The sequence below is a fragment of the Canis lupus genome, chromosome 12 (genome assembly GCF_003254725.2).
Source record: "Canis lupus dingo isolate Sandy chromosome 12, ASM325472v2, whole genome shotgun sequence".
In the NCBI taxonomy this organism is placed as follows: domain Eukaryota; kingdom Metazoa; phylum Chordata; class Mammalia; order Carnivora; family Canidae; genus Canis; species Canis lupus.
Genome location: NC_064254.1, coordinates 11,405,986 through 11,418,143, shown reverse-complemented (window position 1 = coordinate 11,418,143; position 12,158 = coordinate 11,405,986). Strand labels below are relative to the sequence as shown.

Below are 12,158 nucleotides of genomic sequence, written 5' to 3'. Positions count from 1 at the left end.
TGCTTATTTTGAACATTTTTGAAGACAAATATGCTAGAATCTGTGGTTTCAGTTTAAGAACCCATAGCTTTGCAACGCTTTCAAGCCTAGGACTGAGCCATCAGCAAATAAACCCCAAGTAACCTCAATACAGGTTAATAAGATTAGGTGCTTGCTCCCGCATGCTTCCCTGCCCCTCCTAGTCCGGGCACCTGTAATGCTAGGCCAGCAGGTTTGCAGCTTAGCCAGGAGCTGGGTGGGGGTGGGGGGTGGTAGGGAGAAGACAATTAGGGCCTCTGACCTGCTACTACATTAAGAACATGGCTCCTGATGACAGTGCAGCCAGCCAGCAGCACAGTGTGTTAGGAATAGGAATGTGGCAGTGGGGGTTGGCAGTATGTAAATCAGGGAGAGAGGGCCTTCCTGGTCTTCAGTGGACAGGAGACTGGCCTGCAGAGAAGAAACACCAGTCCTTGATTCCTGATGGTATGCTTTGTCCTCTCAAACAGAGGAAGAGTATAAACAGCAAAGTTAGAGAATGTTGTACAGATGGTATACAGTCGGTTAAGATAAAGGGACAGCTCCTAGCTATTTACCTAAGGGGAATAGAAACATAGGTCCACACAAAAATCTGTGCATTAATGTTTTAACTTTTATCATAATCACCAAAAACCTTCCAAGTGTCCTTCACACCTGATAACTGTATAAACACCTGCACAATAGAACGCGGCTCAGCAACCAAAAGGAACACAGGTGACTCTCCAATGCATTAGTCTTCTTAGAGAAGCCAGGCTCAAAAGGCTACATGTGATATATATTTATATAACATTCTGGAAGAGTCAAAACAAAGGGACAGAAAGGTTAATGGTTGCCCGGGGTCAGGATGGGGGAAGATGATGACCACAAATGAGCATGAGGCAGCTTTGTGGGGATATAGAACTGTTCTATTTGATTGTAGTGGTTGTGAACCAACTCTATGCATTTGTTAACATGCATAAAATTGTCCACTAAAAAGGGTGAATCTTACTATGTGAAAAAAAAAAAACCCTAATAAACCTGACTTTAAAAAGCAAGAGTAAGGACAGAATAGAGTGTCAGAAGGCTTAATGAGTCTTAGCACTGCTGACATTTGGACCAGGGAAGGGAATAAGTGGGAGCAGCATTAAAGGCCAGGAAACAGGGAAAGCATATGGAAACCTTGCTTTCTTAGTTTGCATCTTCCATTTTATTTTATTTTATTTTATTTTATTTTTTTTTTACATCTTCCATTTTAAGAAGATTTTTGAAAAGCACAGCAGAGCTCTTATAGGCAATGACTCTCCTGCAAATAAAGGATAGAGTTTCCTTCCTACATGTCTCCCATAAGCAGAGAATATCTGGGGAGTGTGTAAGAACAAGGATCTGGAGATTACCAGGGAAGAACAATCAAGAAGAGTATAAACTTGGAGACAGGTCTTGTTGCTAGGAGAGACTCCAAGTGCTGTTTTCCCCAGCGATTTGAGGTCCAAAATGGTTCAGAAAGGTCATGAGCTGTCATAGCCAATGAATATGAAGCTTAATCAGCTGAAATGATGATCCAGCTTTCTCTGGGAAGGTCAGGATGGTTTCGCTAATGGCCATAATTGACACTAATAATATAAGCATCTTAATTTTCAAGCTAATACAGATGTCCTACTTTATTTGTAGCAAGGTGACATGGGGGACATTTTTATGGCATTTTAAACAATGTAGGCAGATCCAAAGTAATGTCAACACCTAAAGCATTTATTTGGATATCTTTAAACTTTTTACATATGATACATTCCAAATTTTACAAGTTGTCCACAGATATTAAAGTTATAGCCAATTTATTAAACAGATATGATTTTCCCTGATATGGAAAGCATGTTATATAAACATTTCTACAATAAACAGAATACATGCGGAACAAATCATAAATCATTGGCAAGGATGACAATTAGCTTAATTATGCACACACTAGAAGATAAAAGGGTGCGTGTGTTGCTATTTCATGTAAGTTCATCTTCTCTCAGACTCTGTCATTTTCAGAGAATGAAATCCAGGGACACCCTCTGCTAACAATGGACTTCTGTAAAGTCATTCCTGAAAGCCACAGTATTGTTATGATTTGGTGGAAATGTTTATAATTCATTTACAGAGGGAGAAACCCGGTCCTATTTTAAATTCAAGCTTGGGGGAACATATGGAGAAAAGCCAAAAGAAGCTGGGCTTAAATGCTAAAGGAACGGGGATGCGACAAAGACCAAAATAAACATTAAAATCATTATGCCATCCACAGCCCCAGTTCTTATGAATGGAAGAAAGGCCAGATAAAGGGGGAAGAATGCTGTGTTCTAATTTGGATTTTCTTCCTGTTGGTCCTCCTCTCAGATGGTGAGCCAGTCCCAAGCAAGAAGGGTTTCAGAAGAGGGGGTCCTGTCACACACTACCTTAGAGAGGAAGCAGTGGATGTGGCTTCTGTATCCCTCTTTATTTTAGCCTGAAGTCTGGATTTCTGACCTTCCTCCTGGGTTTACTGCAGTGTATACAAAGCTGAATGGAACAGAACTTACAGATGCAGTTCAAGAAAATTGAGTGAAAGGTTTACTTGCATTGGCTAAAAAAATCCAAAAGTCTCTTATTATTCATTTGTCCCTTAGCCCTACCTTAGAGAGGCTCAGAATTTATTCCTCCACTAAATCTGCAAGTACTCTCTGTATTCAAGCTCTCAGCACACATACATCAAATGAGAGTGGCTATGTGGTATGTAACAGTTAAAACCTATTCTACTAAGCGGCTATCATTCTAGGAAGGCACCTCTTAGTAAGAACAATAATGCTTAAAAATAATAAAAACCCTGGGCCCAAAAGCTGTCCCAGGAATGTACTAAGTGAGCCAGCAGGTAAACAGTAATTCGTCTATTCCAGGAAATGCTAGAAAGGGTAGGGGAACCTCAAAACACTGAATTCTCATTTTTTTCTTCTAGTTTGATTCTAGATGCATACAATCTCTTGGTTTAGTCTTAGAAATGGGAATATATTGTCTGAGAAATTAGGATAGTCTAAGTTTTCAAAAAGCCCTTTAAAATGAGTTTTTTTCTCAAAGCCAAAAGTCTTGCCCCCCTCCCCCCACAAATCCAACTTTTATAGCCCTGAAAACCACCCAGCATATGAAGCAACCAGGCTCTCTCCATCCCACAGGCTCTTCCTGCACATGTGCCCCAACCTGCTCATAGCCAATGGAGACAGGGATAGCCACTTTCAAAATCCACTGCTTTGCTCTTAGAGGTAGGGTCCTGTCAGCAGAGGGGACAGCGACCTAGTCCCAGTGTTGAGAGTCACTGAAAGGGACCAGGAAATGTGACCCCAACAGACCACAGAGACTGTTTCCTGCTGCTGTCGAATCAGCTTCAGGCCTGGCGTGCCTTGTGATCAGTAACATAACATGGCTCAGACTACTGGGAACAGTCAAAGCGGTTAGACGCCCACAAAGGGGCTGTGCCCAGCCTGGGAAGAGAAATTCCTCGCTGAATTCTAAAACTCAAGCAGTTATATTGAGGGACACAGCAAACGGTGCAAGAAAATCCACTGATGGAAGATGATTTTCATCAGTCCCTGGAGCCAGAAACTATGAAAACAAAACTGGGAAGAAAAGCTTAAATATAGAATTTATTTCCAAATTCAGTAGAATTTATTTCCTATTCTTTCCTGAAAAGCCAACTGGGTTACAAAAATCCAAGTTTATGTTTTTGGTAGTGAAGTAACTATAAATGTTGCCAGTCGATGCCAACCAGTGTCTGATTTGCTTCCTGTGCATGTCCAATTTCCTCCGTGATACTGTGCTGGTGCCAAAGCTTCTGAATCTTCTTAAATCGCTCTTTGCACAAATGTAAAGGATTTCCCCGTCTAGAAGGAAGACGCATGTCATTCAGGATGCATTCTTTTTATTCATCTATTATACCCCAACTTTTAGGAACAGTTACAAGTTACTGGTTTAAGATCCTCTGCAAAATTCCTGTTTGGTATGAGACTGTGGCTATTAACACATTAGCTCTGAAGGCTGGCTAGGAGCAGCTGAAGGGAGTAAGTACTGAAAAGAAGAGGAAAATGTATAGGAGCTACACTTACTCAGATTATGGTGAGGGAAGAGAGGCTAGGGTTGAGCAGGAGGGTCTGGGTGGAGAGGCTACAACTACCTATTCATTATCCACTTTGTTGGTAAAAAGTAAGACTGAAGGAGGCAGGGGAGATGGAAAGAGAACTGCAGAAGTAAAAATGTTTCCCATGGTGCTGTTTTTTAGCCATAAAGTCTAGTAAGCAAGGCAGGCAATTGTGAATAACATCTGGGTCTAATTTAACCATAGAAGTTTTGATGAGTTCATGCTGGTGGCCTTTGTTCCTGATTCAGAGCACACACAATCCTCTTACTCTCTAACCAGGGCTCTTCCTCCTAAGAGCCCACATTCCTCAGGGCAATGGAAGAACCATCACCAGGTGGCATTACGTGCATAACCTTGTAGCCAAGCCCCTGGGGCAGCCTTCTACTTATCTTGCCTTGGTTTCCAGTTCTTAATTTTCTGCTTCCCAAGGCTGGATGGTTTTACCTAGGTTAAGACTTTCACCTCCTCTGGGCAAAGAGATGGTCTAGAAGAAGTTAATAGTGCTTGAGGGAACTGTTGTTAGCATTTTTCTCATGATATAATAGAAGCAACCAGAGTAGAAGTGATTAAGCCTCAAATACTGTTGTATTGCTCTATATGTTCTACATCTTTGTCCTCAGATTTTTTTTTTAAAGATTTTATTTATTTATTCGTGAGAGACACAGAGAGAGAGGGGGAGAGAGGCAGAGACACAGGCAGAGGGAGAAGCAGGCTCCATGCAGGGAGCCCAACATGGGACTTGACCCCACGGTCTCCAGGATCACGCCCTGGACTGAAGGTGGTGCTAAACCGCTGAGCCACTCAGGCTGCCCTCAGATTCTTGTTAATAACATAAGCACGTCTCTCTTTTTTTCAAGTAGGCTTTATGCCCAATGTGGGGCTTAAACGCATGACCCTGAGATCAAAAGTTTTATGCTCTACTGACTGAGCCAGCCAGATGCCCCAAACACATCTCTTATCAATTAATATTTGCTCTTTTATAACTTCTGAACAACACTGGGTCTCCTCTTACAAAGTCATACAAGTCACAACAGGCTACTTCAATGGTTCTCTGGAGTGACAAATGGGAAAAAACTTGCTTTTCTCTTATTATTTCCCTTATCTGTCCTGATTGCCCTCATGACATTCTTATTTATTTATTTTAGAAAGAAAAAGAAAAAGAGAGAGAGTACAAGTGGGGGAGGGGCAGAGGGACAAGCAGACTCCCTGATCACTAGGACTGATCAGTGTACTGAAGGCTCTAGAGGCCCAGGATCAGCCAACCCAGTGCCCTAGGATGGGCTCTTACCTGAGTCCCTGGTCAGTTTCCCCATAGTCATCAAGGTAAGGAGGAGAATAAAAACAGCCTTTGGTTTTGCCAGCTAAAAATAGCACCTGACATTCCCGCACTCTGTAGAGAGACCATTTATACAGTACAGATTAGTAACCAATGTTTGGATTCAGTTCCTAATGGACTGAAGTCTTATAAAAAATAAACAACCCCAGTGTTAGAAGAAACAGCCTTTATAGCAGAGATACTTGAAGTATCAACACATCTGCCCAAATTTTAAAAATAACTAAAATGATTGTATTATACCCAATAATGATTGCATTGTAAATCAATATAGTGAGGAAGAGGAATATTTTAGATTAGGAATCAGTGGCTCATGTAATACTGGCATTTAAAAAACTATTAAGTGTAAGAGAGATAGTTAACTTTTTTTTTTTTTAAGATTTTATTTATTTATTCATAGAGACAGAGAGAGGGAGAGGCAGAGACACAGGCAGAGGAAGAAGCAGGCATCATACAGAGAGCCCGACGTGGGACTCGATCCAGGGTCTCCAGGATCACGCCCTGGTCTGCAGGCGGCGCCAAACCGCTGCGCCACTGGGGCTGCCCCAGATAGTTAACTTTTAAACATAGATACTGATACTTTAACCACTATTATGTGCGAACTGCTCATTTAAAAAAAATGTACAAAAACATTCTGAATTAGGTTGATTTGAAACACAAAGCAGTACTGTACATGACTGAAAGAATTTTGAAATATGCCAGACAAGAGACATTTTTATTTCTTTAAAGGGTTATTAAAAAACATGTCTCCCGATCCCTTTGAGAGGTTTGCCTGGCCTTTTTTGGGTATTAATAATCCAGCTCAACTCAACATTTATAGAGAACCTGTCATATACAAGATATTGTCAGGCACCAGGGGACTAAGTTACCTAAGATACAGATCTAATTTATGCCTCAAGGGAGCTGAAATTCATGTCACCTCCCTCCTTCAAACCCTGAACTGAGTTCCATCTCACTCAGAAATGTCACCAGGACACAGCAGGCCCTAGGACTCTCCTGTATACACCACTCCAGCAACACAAGCCTCATTACTGTTTCCTGAACATGGCAAGCACATTCCCCAACAATTTTATAATTGCTGTTTCCTGCCTAGAGTGTTCTCCCTACTTCTTTCAGTGTTTATTCAAAGGCACCTTCTTGGTTCCCTAACTAAAATCCAACTCCCCATCTGCCATTTCATATTCTTCTCCCTGCTTTATTTTTTCTCCTCCAAGTGTATCACTTTCTAAATTATCAGCCTTATTATATTTTTTATCTCTCATGCTAGAAAATGAGTTCCACAAAGGCAGAGATTTTTGTCTGTTTTGTTGACTACTACATTCTCAAAGCCCAGTACACAGTAGTCACTATTTGCTGTATGTTGTCCAATATATACAACCATAGTTGACCTTAGAACAACATGGCAGTTAGGCATGAGGACCCCTCCCCACTACCCGTGCAGTTGAATACCTGCTATAACTTTGGACTCCCTCAAAACTCAACTATTAATAGCTCACTGTTGACTGGAAGCTCTACTTTGTAACATAGACAATTAACACACATTTCGTATGTTGTATGTATTATGTACTGTATTTACAATAAAGCAAGCTAGAGAAAAGAAAGTGTTATTAAGAAACTCAAAAGGAAAATACATTTGCAGTACTAAACTGTATTTATTGAAAAAAATATGTGTATGAGTGGACTTGCATGTAGTTCCAACTCATATTGTTCAAGTGTCAAGGTTATATACATCAGGCAGTGATATGTATGGATCCCAAACCATAAGGATATGGCAAAAGAAGGAATTTTGACTGGGTTTGGGCAGTAAATCAAGGACAAATGGAAGTTTCACATTAGGATGAGGCACAAAGAAAGGAGAATTGAACTGTCATGGAGGTGGGAAGAATGACAATGGAAGAGGCAAAGAGAGTAGGATCCAAATATGAGATATGAAGAGACAAGGCTTCCATGTTCCTTGAATGAACAAACACAGAACAGCAGTCTCAAAATTCTTTGTTTTTTTTTTTTTTAAAGATTTTATTTATTTATTCATAGAGACAGAGAGAGAGAGGCAGAGACACAGGCAGAGGGAGAAGCAGGCATCATACAGAGAGCCTGACGTGGGACTCGATCCAGGGTCTCCAGGATCATGCCCTGGGCTGCAGGCGGTGCTAAACCGCTGCGCCATGGGGGCTGCCCTCAAAATTCTTTGTAACGTAGTAGCTTCTTGTGCCATCCCTCAACATGTATATACCACAGCAGGTGCAAAGCGGCAGATGCAAAGGAAAAAGCTCTCGTCAGAGCCTTACCTGAGGAAGATGCCCACCCCAGAACCACAGGAGTAGGTGTGAGCTGTGCAGGCTCCCACATCTTCCCCTTCCAGTTCAGTCTGACAGCAGTAGCTCTGGGAGCACAGCAGAGTTCCACACACAAGGCACAGAGTGGGGGCTCTGCTCTTATCACCACCTGATTTGGGGCATCTCCATGGGACAAAAAAAAAAGCTCAAGTCATTGCTCTAAAAAGGAATGGCTAAAGAGCTGACAGTGGTAAAGCCACCCTGGAAAAAGTTCTGTAATATCAAGCAGAGCTGAAGATGCCTGTGTCCTATGGGCCAAATTTGGTTCTAAAACTGGGAACATCTCACACAAACAACATGTACTGGAAATATTTAATCAACATCTGGAAAAGAGGTAAATAAAATCAGTAAGATAAAAAAATGTAAATTCTGCTCTTGTGATAAAATACTACACAAAGTGAAAACTGGTGAATTAACAGTTATGTATATTGGATGTATAAAAAAATCTTACAAATAGTACTGAATATGAGAAATTATAGAATATGTATAATAGAGAATGCCATTTTTAAGTTTAAAACATACAAAATAATAATATATGCTGCTTGGTAATATAAGCATTTGTTGCTAGCCTATAAATGCATAGGAAGCTTGATATTCTGTGTTGAATAGTGGATCTCTGCAGGGGAAGAAGAGGACACACCAGAGTAGAGGTACACAAGGCAGCTTCAATTGCCAAGGAAATGTTCAATTTTTACACTACTGATTATTCCTTATGCTGTTTCTATGTCAAACATATACAAATATTACTAAAGGGTTCTTATTAAAGTGCTATTTAGATAACCTGTAATGAATCAACTTTGTCACCCATCACCCCGTTTCCTATGCCTTATGCTGAAGCATGCTGGAATGGTGTCATTACAAGACAGGCAGTATAAAACACTACTGACATCATAATTCCCTGACCCCCCCCCCCAAAATGGAACGATAATAAAATCCCTTAAAATCTGTATAAAGCAGTGAGTGCTTCCAGTGATAAGAAATGCTTAACACTGGAATATCAGAACTTACGAGAAATTAGATGCTTGATTAATGAGGCTGCTATAATCCTCTGGAAGGTCTATTAATTTGTTGGATTCTCTTGGATAGCTAAAACAAAACAACATAACAATCAAACATAAAAACCAGTTAGAAATCATAACAATGACAAGTAACTGTTAGTTTAAACAAATAAAGGAAGACTGAATCTGAGTGACTGGGTATTACCATAGTGCTACGAGAAGCCACAAAAGAAATTAAAAAGGCACTCTTTTTTTTTTGGATGGAATTTCCTTATTGTTTTTTAATTTTTTAAAAAAGATTTTATTTATTCATGAGAGACACAAGAGAGAGGCAGAGACATAGGCAGAGAGAGAGAAGCAGGCTTCATGCAGGGAGCCCAACGAGAGACTCGATCCCGGGACTCCAAGATCACGCCCCGGGCTGAAGGCAGGCGCTCAACCACCGAGCCACCCAGGCATGCTTATTTTTTAATTTTTAAAGGTAAGCTCTATGCCCAAAATGGGGCTTTAACTCACAACCCCAAGATCAAGAGTCCCATGCTCTCCCCCTGAGCCCTATAGGCACCCCAACAAGGCACTCTTAAAAAACAGAGGGCTCTTGGGCTTACATGTTTACTTGAAGAGCTCAGAATACATTATCAAGACAGTAGACAGTACTTAGTATCTTTCCCATTTAAGGGAAAATCTGGTAGCTCTGGGCAGAAGAGGAGATTCCTCCCTGGGCTTCTATGGAAAACAGAGTAATGGAGAGCCCAACCACACAACTCAGGATAAGACAGAAAAGATATGAAACTGGTTTTCCAATTGTGCAATAAAACCCCTTTTGGGTCATGGTTAAAAAAAAAAAAAGATATGCTTTATTAAGGGTGATCTTAAGGCAGAAATGACTTGGGAGGAGAGAGGGCAGTAGAAGAACAGATTTTCTTTAAATTAGAGACACCAGGCCATATTGATTCTGTGACAAGTTAATTCATATAGAAATGTAGATCCAAATTCATCTGGTATGTGAGGATCTGTTCTAGTGCTCACACATGCGCAGCATAGACTGTGGGATGTGGCCTGTCCCTGAGGCAGGGACAAGCAGCCAAGGGGAAGTGACTGAGACAGATTTTTTTTTTTTTCTAAATAGGGAGCGGGAGAGAAAAAACCCTAAGCAGGCTCCATACCCCATGGGAGTCCAACACAGATGTTTGATCTCACAACCTTGAGATCATGACCTGAGCCAAAATCAAGAGTAGGATGCTTAACTGACTGAGCCAGCCAGGTCCGCCTGAGAGAGCAGATCTTATACCAGAGTCACCTGAGGGGAATTTTGGGGAGACACACATGCCAATGATAGAGAAATTAGATTTGGTAGGTAAGGACAGGGTATTTTTTTTCTAATTTTTTTTTTTTTTTTAATTTTTAAGTAGTCTCTACACCCAGTGAGGGGCCCAAACTCATGACCCCAGCATTAAGGGTCACATGTTCTACTGACTAAGCCAGTCAGGCACGCCTATGCCTGAGTATTTTTTAAAAGTTTCCAAAATTATTCTGATGTATACCTCAGAGAACTACTGTTCCACATGAGTTTTCCAACTGCAGAGTTGAATCATATGAAATTGGTTATATTCAACCTAATAAGATTAGAGTGCTATCATTTCTAGATTTGGGACAGGATGTATATAAAAATCAAAGAAACAGATAATCTCCTCTAACCTTCTGATTTTTATGGATGGTGTATTCAGTAGAACCAAGGAGAGATTTACAGATGAAATACATCTGTTATCACCTAGGATAGCATACTTTACTACAGAAATCAGAATACAGCTAATCTCAAAAAGAATGAAGAAAAAAAAAGCCATGATTTGATAATCACTGAAGTTGAGTGACAGGAATGTCAAGTCTTATACGATTCTTTATACTTTTGGATAGTTTAAAATTTTCTATAATAAAAGGGAAAAACAGAGCTAAGAAAAACCTGGAAAAGGATTCAAATTTTTAAAAAAGCAAACATTCCAAAATACAATACTTTTGTTATTTGTTTCTTCTGCCAAGAATAATGCACCATATTTATATTCATAATTCTTATTCTTTAGAAACTCTCATCGTTAGACTGAGAAAAAAGTTGTATGAAGGCAAGATGTTCTACCTCTTGGAATCACTGAAGATTTGCAAGATCATTTTTAAAGGAATGGCACACTTACATCCTGCTTCCTCTCTATCTCCTGCCCAAACAAATCTTTGTAATCTTTAACTTACCTTATAGCATCTCTTTCACCTTCAAGATATCTTTTAACTTCAATGTTATGACACCAACTTCAATGTAATGGGGGTGGCGGGTGGGGAAGAGAAACAAAATCAAAACTTTACTTTTGAAGGGTTATAATAGAATTTTTTCCTATTTCTCTATTCAGTAAGAGAAAAACAAATCTTCTTGGCTTATTTACTACATCAAAAGAAAGGAGAAGAAAGACATATTTTGCTACAACTTTTAAATCAGAAGAATATGAGCTGTGGTTTTCTAAAAGCATACACTATTATCCCACTCAATTGGACACTCCAGAAAAAACAGTATAAATTAATGACAAATTCTTACTATTTGGAGCTAGAATACTCATGAAAAAAATTTTTTTTTTATTGCGGCAAAATATACGTAATGTAAAGCTTACCATTTTAGCCATTTTTAAGTGTACGGTTCTGTGGCATTAAGTACATTCACATTATTGGGCAACCATCCCTACCATCCATTTCAAGAACTTTTTCAACTTTCCCAAATGAAATTCTGCACTCGTTAAACACTAACTCATTCCTCCCCTGACCCAGCCTCTGGCAACCACCATTTTATTTTCTGTCTCTATGAATTTGACTACTCTAGATACCTCATGTAAACGGAAACATACAATAATTGCTTCATCCGTGTTGTAGCAGGGGTCAGAGTTTTCTTCCTTTTTAAGGTTGAATAGTATGTCACTCTATGTATGTACTAAGTATTGTTGCTCCACCTTTTGGCTATTATGAATAATGCTATGAACATGACTGTGCAAGTATCAGTTTAAGTCCCTACTTCCAGTTTTTTTTTTTTTTTTTTAAGATTTTATTTATTTATTCACGAGAGAAACACAGAGAGAGGCAGAAACCTAGGCAGAGGAGAAGCAGGCTCCCTATGGAGAGCCCGATGTGGGACTCGATCCCAGGACCCTGGGGTCAGGACCTGAGCTGAAGGCAGACGCTCACCCGCAGAGCCACCCAGGTGCCCCCTGATTTCAATTCTTTTGTAATATATACCTAGAAGTTGAATTGCTGGATCATATAATTCTATGTTTAACTTTTTGAGGGACTGCCATACTATTTTCCAGTGCAACTGCCCTATT

The 12,158-nt window shown here is 40.0% G+C and overlaps 1 protein-coding gene across 5 annotated transcripts in view; it reads right to left on the bottom strand.

Annotated features, from left to right (window-relative positions):
- Positions 1 to 1,722: 1,722 nt before the first annotated feature.
- The window catches only part of UBR2 (ubiquitin protein ligase E3 component n-recognin 2), a 129,675-nt gene continuing 119,239 nt past the window's right edge, over positions 1,723 to 12,158 (bottom strand). For all 5 annotated transcript variants that reach the window (XM_025418802.3, XM_025418801.3, XM_025418803.3 and 2 more), the window contains 5 exons: positions 11,047 to 11,103; positions 8,816 to 8,893; positions 7,760 to 7,930; positions 5,427 to 5,528; positions 1,723 to 3,884 (listed from right to left, as the gene is read on the bottom strand). In XM_025418802.3, coding sequence (XP_025274587.1) covers positions 3,743 to 3,884; positions 5,427 to 5,528; positions 7,760 to 7,930; positions 8,816 to 8,893; positions 11,047 to 11,103 — 550 coding nt within the window. In that variant the 3' untranslated portion in view covers positions 1,723 to 3,742. The remainder of the gene's footprint in view (positions 3,885 to 5,426; positions 5,529 to 7,759; positions 7,931 to 8,815; positions 8,894 to 11,046; positions 11,104 to 12,158) is intronic.